General features: G+C 37.4%; 1 protein-coding gene across 3 annotated transcripts in view; it reads left to right on the forward strand.

The window, feature by feature from the left end:
* ZFAND3 (zinc finger AN1-type containing 3) overlaps positions 1-12,618 on the forward strand; it is a 326,629-nt gene that overhangs the window by 262,429 nt on the left and 51,582 nt on the right. For all 3 annotated transcript variants that reach the window (XM_086706746.1, XM_086706747.1, XM_086706748.1), the window contains one exon: positions 7,145-7,210. In XM_086706746.1, coding sequence (XP_086562872.1) covers positions 7,145-7,210 — 66 coding nt within the window. The remainder of the gene's footprint in view (positions 1-7,144; positions 7,211-12,618) is intronic.

Raw genomic sequence — 12,618 nt, forward strand, 5'->3', positions numbered from 1 at the left:
CCTGAGTCATTTTCATTTAGCAGTGGAAAATACATTTTTGAAAACCTAACGTGCTAGATTACTAAAATGAGTCAGACTTTACCCTTGCCCTTGAGGCTCATTCCATTTAAGGCCATTGCTGGGTCATGAGAGTATTTCTTCCAAAACACATTCCCTGGCCCCAGCAGGGATGTCCACTTTAACTCCTGTAAGAGTCCATCAGTACTAGGTGAATGAAAGCATACTGATTTCATTTTGCTTGTAGTGCTGTTCTCTGGGGAAGGTGGTATGGGAGGATTTTTAATTTTATTTCTATTGGACAAATAGGCTAATAAGCATACTCACACACAAACATACAGTAACATTTGCAGAGCTGCCCAGCATGATACTTATTTAGGGGAGCAGGGGTAGAATGGTAATGAAATTTTGTTGAGAAGCCCTTTATAAGCAGAATAGATATCTGCCAATTGCAACTTGTGACCCACTTTGAAAATCCCCTTCTCATGAATCCCTAATTTAGATCTAAATGGTGCGAGAGATCATGCAGTAAGTTAGGATTAGAACTTCTGACTGAGAGATTAACACTTAGATTCTGTAACAAGCTTTGTAAATGGTTTAATTTGAAAGTTTCATTTGGAGAAATGGGAGGGCTATTATCTGTGCTGAAGATTTTCTGTATACTTAGATTTCCGTTCATTATATCTTTATGTATCCTTGTTTTTAATCAATGGTGCTTTTCAAACTCAATTATGTAGATAGATTAGGTGTGTTCTTTCTGATTAAAACAATTCATGATTTGCAGGTTTAGGGTGAGGTTGACTTTTTTCTGAAGGGGAGATGACTTATTTTCTTATGCATTCTGATCTGTCCTTGATATTCATTTCTTACTGGTCATTTCTTACCATTTACTGTTTTAAGTGTCTGTGTGTGTATTGAAGGCTTTTTAGAGAAGGAATATCTTATTGCAAAAGAAATCTAGATTCTTTGAATATTTTTAAAAGATAGTTTTACATTCTTAATATAGCCACATCAGGAGACAATGTAGAGTTTATTTCACTATCTCTGTTGCATAGGCTTTTTGTTTTTTGCTTTTTTTTTCTTTGAGTTGTCTCATCAAAAAACTCTTGAGGGGCGCCTGGGTGGCGCAGTCGGTTAAGCGTCCGACTTCAGCCAGGTCACGATCTTGCGGTCCGTGAGTTCGAGCCCCGCGTCAGGCTCTGGGCTGATGGCTCAGAGCCTGGAGCCTGTTTCCGATTCTGTGTCTCCCTCTCTCTCTGCCCCTCGCCTGTTCATGCTCTGTCTCTCTCTGTCCCAAAAATAAATAAATGTTGAAAAAAAAAATTAAAAAAAAAAAAAAAAAAACTCTTGATAAGATACTATAAATCTCTTAAGAGTGAGGAGAATTGTAGCTCTTGAATCTGTTGTCAGAGATCACCTTTTGAACACTGAGCCTAGGAAAGTGAGATGCTGCAAGGTAAACAATGTGCAGATTATGATAGAGTGGAATTGACAAGCTGGTTAAAAAAGGATGATGCATTTCTAATTAGCCCATAGTGCCTTTAGTTGGAAATTAATTAGATACTGTTATGTAAATGTCATGTTAATTAAGCAAGAATATTGAAGTGTTATAAATTTGCAAAAGGAATGGCTATTTTTGTGTATTAATGTTTTGCAGTTACCATGAAGAGCAGTCCATTTTTCCTAATTGATGTGCTTTAACACATGGTATACCTGCAGCCAATGAGGGCTAGTGGATCCAGAAGCCAAAAATAACCAGTCATCACAGCTGTTTTAACAAAACCTTTCTGGGTAGATTGTTCATCTCTATTTTCGGGGTTAAGGAGAAATACTATTTTTCTGTATTTATTCAGCCTTAGATTTAGAGTGCCTAAGATGATTGCAATCCTAAACACAGCTGCCTCTAAGCCTGTGTTCTCTGCTTCCTCCTTGAGTCACAGACTTCAACCAGTCTGAGATGGACTACTACATAGGTAGCTCAGAGGTTTTTTTGACATACTCAGTAACTCTATAGGAATCTGACAGAAAATTTAAGAGTTCTACTTCAGTTTGAAATTTGAATGTTGATAATTAATGGGATACCTTCATTCAGTCCTTCTGGTTTTGCAAGTTACAGTGAAGTTAGTATGCAGATTTGACCCTTCAACTGTACAGGACTGAAGTTAGTACTGCTTCTCTAAGAAAATCCACTACCTTATTAGAAACAGTATAAAGATCTCTTGTTGGGAATATAGCCGAAGAATTTTATTTCATGCCTCTCATGTGAAATTGCAAATGGAATCCATAGTGCTACGTTATGTAGGACACCTTTAACACAAGAATAGAAACATCCCCTAGAAGACAAAATAGTGTGTTCAGACTTGTGGCCACAAACCACAAGCTACCACAAACATTATTTACTTGAAGTTCCAGACTCTAAATTATTGAAACTTAGTAAAAAGTTCTCTGGATGTAATATCAAATGCACAATTATAGTCTGTTATTAAATATCAGCAGATAGTGAAGAGATTTGAAAAAACAGATATTTAATATGTCTTAGCAAAAGAAAGCAAAAAAGTACTCTCAGTGACTGTCTAAAAGTTAGTTTAGGTTGGTTAATCTTGATATCATCTGGTTCAGAATTCGCAGAGAGCCTGTTATTAAAGAAGGAACTTTAACTATGGTGTTTGTTTTTTTTCATATTCAAAAACCCAAAACTTATTTTTCTGAACTCAATTGCCACTACTGTAGACTAGACAGTAATGGTGTGAATCATGCTGTGCTTTGAAATACATTTCATTTCCTAACCATGATCCCACTCAACACATAACACACATGCACATACACACACGTTATTCACTTATAGAAGCCAGTCGTGAAGAGGCTTCCTCACCTTGCTTTTCAGTTATTAGCTCTGTGTACCCTGCTGCTTGGAAAGGAGAGGAGGTAGGGCCAAAAATAAGAGCAGGATTTACAATGACTTGACCATATGCTGCCTTTCCCTCAGGCATTAGAAAGCCCAGTAAAGAAAAGCCAACTCCATTATTTGATGAACAGGTGCCCTGACTTTGACCCTCACCATCAGCTCTCAAAATTATTTTGTTTGCTATAACCACATGGCACCCATGTTATATTTTTATTGTTGTGGACAAAAACTTGAAAAGATTCCCCTTGAGTGGTCCTTAATTTTCTGTATTCATTTTAACAGAGTTGATTTGGAATTACATGTGGTCCCTGAACTAACATGGTTCAGCTTGGGATGATTTTTAGACTTTACGATAGCGCAAAAGCCATAGGAATTCAATAGAAACCATACTCGAATTTTGAATTTTGATCTTTTCCTCAGCTAATAATACATGCTACAGTACCCTTTCGTGATGCTGGGCAGCTGCAGTGAGCACAGCCCCCAGCCTCACCATCACAGGGGTCCACAACCAATACACTTGGACCCATTTTGTACCCATACAACCATTCTGGTTTTCACCTTCAGTACGCTATTCAATAAATTAGACAGGGTATTTAATATTTTAGTATAAAATAGGCTCTGTGTTAGATGATTTTGCCCAGCTGTAGGTTAATGTAGGTGTTCTGAGCACATTTAAGAAACAAGCTAGGCTAAGTAGAATATTCAGTAGGTTAGGTGTATTAAATGCATTTCCAACTTAGGATTTTCAATTTATGATGGGTTTTTGGGACGTAACCCCATCGTAAGTTGAGGAAGATCTGTAATTGTGTAAAGGTAGATAATATCTCCTGTGACTCTTCCTTTTATGTGAGAGTAAAGGAATTTTGTATGACAGCACAATTAGTGTAGAATATATGTGTGGTGCTCATATGCATCTGTTTTGGATTTTAAAGAGTTTCATAGGTTATAGTCTGCCAGACCAAACTTAATTCCAAGCTTTCTGTTTATAATATTGTCCAATTATCAAAGCTGGGATATATTATCACTGCCAGTTACTCATGCTGTCAATTTGTTTTGGCTCAACTATGGTTCTATTTGTAGTTTATTATAATGTAGTGAATACATTGGATTGGGTTGTTAGTTTAACAAGCTCTCTGGAGAACACTTTCATGATGATGCATGTTGAGATATGCTAGGTAGCCTTAAAGTTATTTGCGTATTTGCCAAAGCCTACAGAAATTCATTCATTAGGAATTTTAAAAAGGATCAGCTCTCAATCTACAGATTGAGGTAAAGATTACATTTGTAAACATGGGAGTGTTAAGTCATGAGTCCCAGCTAAATTTCTTTAGGGGTCTTGATGTGACCAATTTCTCCCTTTTCTCATAATTTTACTGGATGAATTATGTCATATCCTTTTAAAAAAGTATTCCATTAGTTAGGTTGTTATTGACTCTTGTGCTCTGTGCAGCTTGCGATGCTGTGGGTACTCTGTGATCTTGGCCAGATATTGAGCTGGGAGTTAAAGAAAATGTTATCAGAGATTAGAACTGACTGGGTTGTTAATATTTACATTGTGTTCAGCTGGTTTTAAAATGTGCACTAAAATTGCTTCCTGTGCCCACCTGAACCTTTTGCATCAAAATTTCCAGAGTCTGGGTCTGGGAATCTGTATCTTGAAAATGCTCCTTTGAACTTTCTGGATTCTGAAAATGTTCTAGTATATTTATCTGATAGTTGTTATGCAAATATATATATATATATATATATATATTTGCATAACAACTATATATATATAACAACTATATATATATATATATGTTAAAACCCTTCACTGTGTCTATTTAAGATTTATGTGCTTCATTCTAGTATTTTCTTTAATACCTCAATTTAAAAAAAGCTTTTAAAGGGGCGCCTGGGTGGCGCAGTCGGTGAAGCATCCGACTTCAGCCAGGTCACGATCTTGCGGTCCGTGAGTTCGAGCCCCGCGTCGGGCTCTGGGCTGATGGCTCAGAGCCTGGAGCCTGTTTCCGATTCTGTGTCTCCCTCTCTCTCTGCCCCTCCCCCGTTCATGCTCTGTCTCTCTCTGTCCCGAAAAAAAAAATTAAAAAAAAAAAAAAAAAGCTTTTAAAAAATGCACTCTCCCGATTTCATCAAGCAGCTTGCAGTGGTCACTTAATAAACACTATTAATTGCCCACTGTTGACATTGTCATGACCCAAGAGTAGATGACAAAGTAGGTCTTGGCTCTTGGGAGCATAAAATCTGGTGGAAGAGAAAGTGATGATACATAATATAAAGCTTTATAGTTTATGAAGTCTTTTTGTACAGATGATCTCATCAACACTGTGGCTTATGGGCAATTTATGACGTCCATGTTTTTTATTAAACTTACCCAGGATTACTGAGCAAGTAGGGAGTAGCTGCAGGACTTTAAATGGAGTCTTCTGTAACAGCCTATCATTTCCCAGAAATCAAAATGCTTCGATTAACAACAACAACAACAAAAAACAAAACTAAAATCAAAAACCTCACGTGGAGGAAAAAGCTAACTTATTTATGGAACTATAGAAGCCAGTGTCAAGAGGGTTCTTATGGATGTGGGATCTGTATCCGTTTTCCGGCAGCCTGTTTTCTCTTCATGTTGCCTATTTGTCATGTCACAGTTGCCCATTTGGACTCTGGAATTTTAGCATGTTGAGCTTTCTCTAGTTTGTGATGTTTGTAGAAAAAATTTTAATTGAAATGTCTTGCTTTTTTGGCCTTTCTAATTTTCAGTCCTTCATTTTCAAATTCTTGAGATGTATTTCCAGGTGATGCTGGCCAGTGATAGATAACATTCTTCCTGATTACATTTAGCATTTATTATTTGTTCCATAGTGTTTGGTACTTGATCATTTCCCATTCAGCTCTTTTTTGCTGTCATGTATTGTTTTTTCTTTACACAAATTTTGTCTTCCTAACAAAAATATAAACTCCTTGAGCATGAGACTAACCCATGTGGTGACAAATAGTAGGACTTACTAAGACCTGTTTGACATTAACAATACACCTGCTTGGTTTTTCCTCCCTTCTGTTTCCCCTCTGTGTCGTCTTACACCTGCTAAGGTTTGCTGCTCTTATGGCGTTGGGGTAGGAAAGGGTGGAACTAATGATGAACTTCTTACGTGGGATCTCCAGGTCCCTAAACCTATGGATGTTGGTGGCATGAACTCTAGGATAGGGCTCAGAGCTCTCTCACCTTTCCTTCCTTTTCAGTGGGTAACTTCAGTGATAGGAAGTCTTGTCATTATTGGCTTACAGCTGTGCCAAGAAACCATGTATCCCTTTGCTAGTCATCATCACCTGAGGAACCTTTTCAGAATAGTGTAACATTTGCCTGTTTTACTCCTTTATGATCACCACCACTGCCCTTCCTAGGGTATGTCAAGAACCACTAGTATTCATGTTTATACAGTAACTTCCTTTTTCAGAAGGTAGGGTGTGGTCTCCAATATGGGAGTATTGGGGTATATATATCAATATCAACTTAAGAATTTGTTGATGGTCCTGATTGTGCAGAATGAAATTACTGCTTTTCAAGCCTTCACCCCGTATATAAACTGACTATATCTCTTGCATACTCTTGAATTATGTCTATCTACTAGATCTCTGGGCTCACAAGATTCCATAAAAGCCCCTCTTTCTATCATAGTCTTTTAATTGAACTAGATATTCTTCCTTGTTCAGTAATGCTCTCTTTATATATTAAAATGATCCTTATTTCTTCTGTAAAGCAGTGTTTTGTTCCTTTGGGTGTTCTCCCTCTTTAAGTAAGGCTATGGGCAATTTATTGCCCATTTATTAAATACAATAAATTTAAAGGTAGGGTGACTGCCGAGATCAACTTAAGAGGGAGTGCTCCTGCTTATTGCTTTGTGGAAAAACTCATCTTCCCAAACTTTTGGGTAATTTTCTCTCACCTGCATCAGAATTCTAGTTAAAATTATATCCTTAACTTCTGAACATTATGGAACTCAGTAATTTTTTATGAAAAGCATGTTGTAATTTAGAAAGACTGTGGACCTGTAGTCTAAATTGCTGAGCTAAAATTAGGTCCTTAGAAATTAGCCTTCTGCTACCACCACCATCTTTCCTACTGCCCCTCTTCATGCATATTTGCAGGTTGATCCCTGCCTTTTTAGGTTTCTCTTTATCCAGGATAGCAACTTTGGGCATGTAGAAGATATGTCCTGACTGATGTGCCTGCCTTTCTGTTTCTAGGTGGGCCATGCACAGACACAGCTCATGTCTCGTTAATCACACCAACCAAAAGATCCTGTGGTACAGGTACGTACATCATTCTTATCTGGATTCATTCTTATCTGGATTCTTCACAGAAATTAGTTACTGGTTTAAACATGGTGTCTTTGCCAGGGCATTCTCTAATTTCTTACATCAGTTGTGAAGGTGATGTATTTATTATGTGCTAAGTTCTGGGAGTGGCAGTGGAGTGAACAGGGGGTCACAGTGGTGCTCTTAGAGGTCAGAATGAGTTAATGCTGGCAGCTAGAACCAAGAAGGGTGGACATGAAAATTTACCTACTTCCTAATATCTGAAGAATACTATTAAGACATGAAACATACAGAAAATACAAGTAATTGCCTAGTTTCTGGCATGTGTCTAATTTGTCTGTCTTGGACCTACTGAAAAAAAAAAAAACATTGTTTAGATAATGGAGGTGGAAGGTGAAAGAAGTTGTGGTACAGATAATCAACGTTTTAACTTGATAATTGTAGTATCCTAATAGTTTTAGAAAATTTTTTTCCATTTGTCTTAAAGCCAGAGGTATGCTGAAGTCATTCTTTTTAGATGCATTGAATCCCAAAAACATCTTTGTGCATCTGTGACATTTTTATTAGACATGAAGTCATGAATCTTACAACTTTCTAAAGAGCAGTCGTAATGTCCATTGCTCCCTTAGTCTGTAGCTTCATTTACTTTAAATAATATTTGCCTTTTCTAATAATGCTGCCTACTATTTAAAATAACTTAAAGATTATATTTTGAGGAGTCAAAGTAATTATATTGTTTTTCTAAAGGTCACAAAGTCTTTTTCCCCAGTAGAAATAGCACAAACTATTTCTGTGTACAAAGTTAAACTGAAACCTCAGTCCCTTTAAATGCTCATAGTTTTGATGTTAAACCTGAAATAGGCCTGTCCTTGCACAGTTTTAGAGTAAGATCCAGGCATTGAACTCTGAGGAACTTAAATTTACTCTCCTATACTAGTATTGAGGCAAGGTGTGAGATAGTCCTGGCATGCTCTCATCCTTTCTGTGCCCAGCACCCAAGCTCCCCTCAGTAGTTCGTGGTTAAGATAGAAGTGAGCTGTGTCATGGGGTAAGACAGGCCATCCTGACCAGCCAGTAAGAAGTCAGAGAGCCAGCTTCCTACCCACTTCAGCCAGAAGCTTGGAAACACTCAGAGCCCTTTCATCTCAGCACTTCACATGTACACTACACTTTAGTCTTTCTTCTTTCCTTTCAGTCTTTGATCTCAGGGCAGACTTTACCATTGGCACTACTAACATGTTGAGGTAGTCAGGGAATGGGCCTCAAGTACCTTGAGTCATCCTCAGAGACTTAGGAAGGAGGCTCATGCTCAGCTTAGACACTGAAACTAGCAGGAACTCTTCTGAATATCATGTACTTGTGTGCTTCATTTTCTAGGCATATCTGTTTCCTCTGTTCTGCTTCATATATCCAAACATAGTAACAGTGTTTATTGCATGCTTACTACATTACCAGGTACCATTCAATATGCTTTACATACATACTCATTTCATTTTCAGAACAGTTCTGCAAGATAATTACTCCTCCTTTATAGATGACATAAATGGGCACTCAGAAAGTTAAGTATATTCATGGGGTGGTAATATTACTAGTAAGAGTCAGGACTTGAACATGGATCTTTTTTTTTTATTAAGTTTTAAAATTTAATTCCAGTATAGTTGACATACAGTATTATTTTAGTTTCAGATTTACAATATAGTGACTCAAATGTGTACATCACTCAGTGCCCACCATGCTAGGTGTACTCTTTAATTCCCACCACCTGTTTTCGCTCATTGCCCCACCCACCTCCCCCTGTTTACTGCCACTTTGTTGAACACAGATCTTTGAGATGCTAAAGCCATTGTTGTTTTCTGCAATATAACGTCACTGGGTATTGCATTTTATTGTAATTACTTATACTCCCAGCCACACTGTGGAAAAGCATATCATTGATGAATTATGGAGATAGAGAAACACAAGATTTTGAAACATAGCATTTTGTGAAGTAGTTTGAAAATGCAAGTTCTACAGGGTGCCTGGGTGAGTCAATTAAGTGTCTGAATCTTGATCTCAACTCGGGTCTTGATCTCAGGGTCATGAGATCAGGGTGTGAAGGCTACTTAAAAAAATAATAATAAAAGTGTGAGTTCTAGAAGCAAATCAGGTGTCAGATCCTAGCCTGACCATTTACAAAATGTGATTCTGAGTAAATAAGTTAACCTCTCAAAATTTGTTCTTCATCTGTAAAATGGATAATGAATCTGTCTCGTAGGTTTGATGTGAGAAATACTATGCATAAAGCTCACATAATAGGTCTTCAATAAGGGTAGGTGCTGTCACTAAAGATTATATGTATATGATTGCCAACTGTATACACATGGTATTGATATTACATTAATAGGTAGTTTAGGCAGAAAGGAGTAGATTATAATTTACCAGAATGTATTGCCATATCTACTTTCATTAATTGATTTTATGTTGATCACATTCTGTTCACATTATGTTGTTGTATGTCAGTACTATGTTAGGAACTGAGGAGGGTAATATTTTTAGGTCTCCACAAATGAAATGATAAGGGAGGCATTGAGCTCTCAGTGATACATTTCCAGGCCTCATTTTGGGGGAACACATACCTCTTAACTAAAAAGAGATTGAGAATTTCTGGCTTGGAAGGACATTAATGCAACATGCAAGTTGTCTCCAAAAAGTCTGAAATTTCGAAAGTTGAGATTTCTTAGCTTGGACATTAAAGGCCATTAGGTTCAGCCTGCTGCACTTCTTTTCAAGAAACCTATCTGTGCCCCCTCAGGCTCCTTGAGCTAGGTGGATGACTTCAGCCTTACACAATGGCTTGACTCTAGAGGGCAGAACTTCCTGATTTTCAGAGGTAAATTAAATGATTTGCTTTGGGAATCACAGGTTGACTGTCTTTGTTTCCATCTTTCTGTTCTGAAATTAGCAGGTTGCTCATCATGGGGATTCTGGGCATTTTTCCTATGAATCACCACCAATTACTTATTGTTATGTTGCTGCAGTGTCTTGTATTCTTTATGTCTAAGTTCTTCAAGAATAGGACTCATGCCTCTAACACATGCCCTGTAGTGCTTCTGCCACAGTGGGTACCGTAATAGTAGCTCTCCTAACGGTCTCTCAGAACACAGGCTTCAGGCATAGATGATCAGTAAAAGATTATCTTACAGCCACATGTTATTTCTTAGGAGCTGTAGAGTGAGACCTTCTGACTATACCAACTCTTCCCAGCTAATCTATCCATACAGATTTGGTCCTAAAGCATCCTCTAGCGTAATAATGACGTGAAATTAGAAAAAGAATACGTAACTTAGTCTAGAATAAAGTGGTTCTTTAAGTCGGTGGTCCCTGAAGAAGGGCATACAATATAAAAGGCTGTGAAGTATAGGGAGAAAATAGTAAAAGCTCTTTATGTCAGGCTTTTAAAAGTTCTGTTTTGCAGATTGATTTCATAATTATATATTAGTCCATGCACATACTTTAAAGCAAGCAAATACACATAGAAATATATATTTTATTTATTTTTTTAATGTTTATTTATTTTTGAGAGAGAGAGAGAGACAGACAGAGCATGAGTGGGAAGGGACAGAGAGAGGGGGAGACAGAATCTGAAGCAGGCTCCAGGCTCTGAGCTGTCAGCACAGAGCCCAATGTGGGTCTCAAACTCAGGAACCACAAGATCATGACCTGAGCCAAAGTCGGATGCTTAACCAGACTGAGCCACCCAGGTGCCCTGAGAAATATGTGTGTGTGTGTGTGTGTGTGTGTGTGTGTGTGTGTGTGTGTGTGTGTGTGTGTATATGTATATACACATAGCTATATACATACGTACATATATATAGGTACATAGCTAAATGTCTTAGATAGGTGTTTACACTCAGAAAAGGTTAGTGATCTCTTCAGTAAATATGTCATTTCTTTTTAGTACTTTGAAAATTAGATATGAAGATTAGCATCAGACATGTTATTATATGATTTTAATACGTGGAATGGTTGATTATGTCTCTGTTTACATTTCAGGTGACTACTTCTTGATCAGTGGGTATTGTAATTTAGAGAGGTGGACAGTGGTGTAGAGTGGTTGGTCTGCAACCATCAAAATGAGAGGGGGAACTCTTTTAGAAATTGCTTTGTGAGGATTGTGAGTCTCAGAAGCGGATTACAAAAAGGAACAGTAGTGGCAAATGAAAGATCAGTTTGTATTTGTGAGCTTGCTGAGAAATGACTTTTTGTTAGATGCTGGCTTTTAGCCACATAGAACTATTAACATTTAGACTCTTTGTAATCTTTGGATGGAAAACACACACACACACACACACACACACACACACACACACACACACACACAGTGATCATTGTGGTTTTCAAGCAGAGAAAAATGAAGTGAAGGTGCGTGCGGCTTTGTGATATCAACAGTCAGCAAAGAGTTGAAAAATGCTGCCAAGTCCCAGGTTGCTTTTGGTTAGAATGTGAGAGTTAAAGCATTTCATACTTTCAGATTACTAGAGAGAACTCACTTTTTTCCAAGAGCTCAGAATGGTTTGCACATGTTCCCTTGTTAATTCTCACAACATTCTTGCCAAGAATGAGTATATTATGAAAGAAATAGTTCATTTTCCTTGGTAACAGACTACCGGAAGATTCCCTTTTGTCCTTCATCTTTTCTATCAAGTTCTACCTTAAGCCAAAATGTTGTAATCTAAGCTGTGGTCTAGATAGTTTTATTTGGAAGGTATTTGGATATTTAGGTGAATATTTTATGTGGTCATATTTTTATGGTTAAAGTGCCTTGTGGGACAGGAGGGAAGTTTATTGCCTTTTTGTAAGATTTCTTGTTTAAAGACCTGTAGCTTTTTCTTTTTTTTACAGAGAGTTACAGCAAAAGAAATATGTTGTTTTGTGTTTCATTTATTGGAGATTGCTATTGATGAACTTTAAATTTTAAGCTGTAATTGACAGAACCATGTCTTGCCTGGAATTTTTGTGGAGAAATGGTCTGTCTCCACGAGGACCCTTGAACCGTAACTAACTCAAGGACCCTGATCCTTCCAGGTGAGGCAGTAACCAACTCTTCACTCTATTGCTAGGTTGAATATATCAAGGGGTAGACTTTTTAGTGTATGAAAAAAAGGAAATTGCTCCTTACCTAATTCACCACTCTTATGTGCCTTGATTTTGTTTTTTCATTTTATAGCTTCTTTATTTTGAAAGTTAAAATAGGGAAAAAGTCATAGGCAACTTTCAAACTTAATGGTACTGCCAACAGCCTTTTGGTTTACCGTATCTATATTCAATATATTCTATATTCAGTTTTACTCTTCTTCTAGCAAGTATGTTGAGTAAATAATATTCTCTCTGATAGACTTGAAAAATGATGGTTTTTAAATGCT

The sequence above is a fragment of the Puma concolor genome, chromosome B2, assembly GCF_028749965.1.
Source record: "Puma concolor isolate L17-30 chromosome B2, mPumCon1.1.hap2, whole genome shotgun sequence".
NCBI classification, from domain to species: Eukaryota; Metazoa; Chordata; class Mammalia; order Carnivora; family Felidae; genus Puma; species Puma concolor.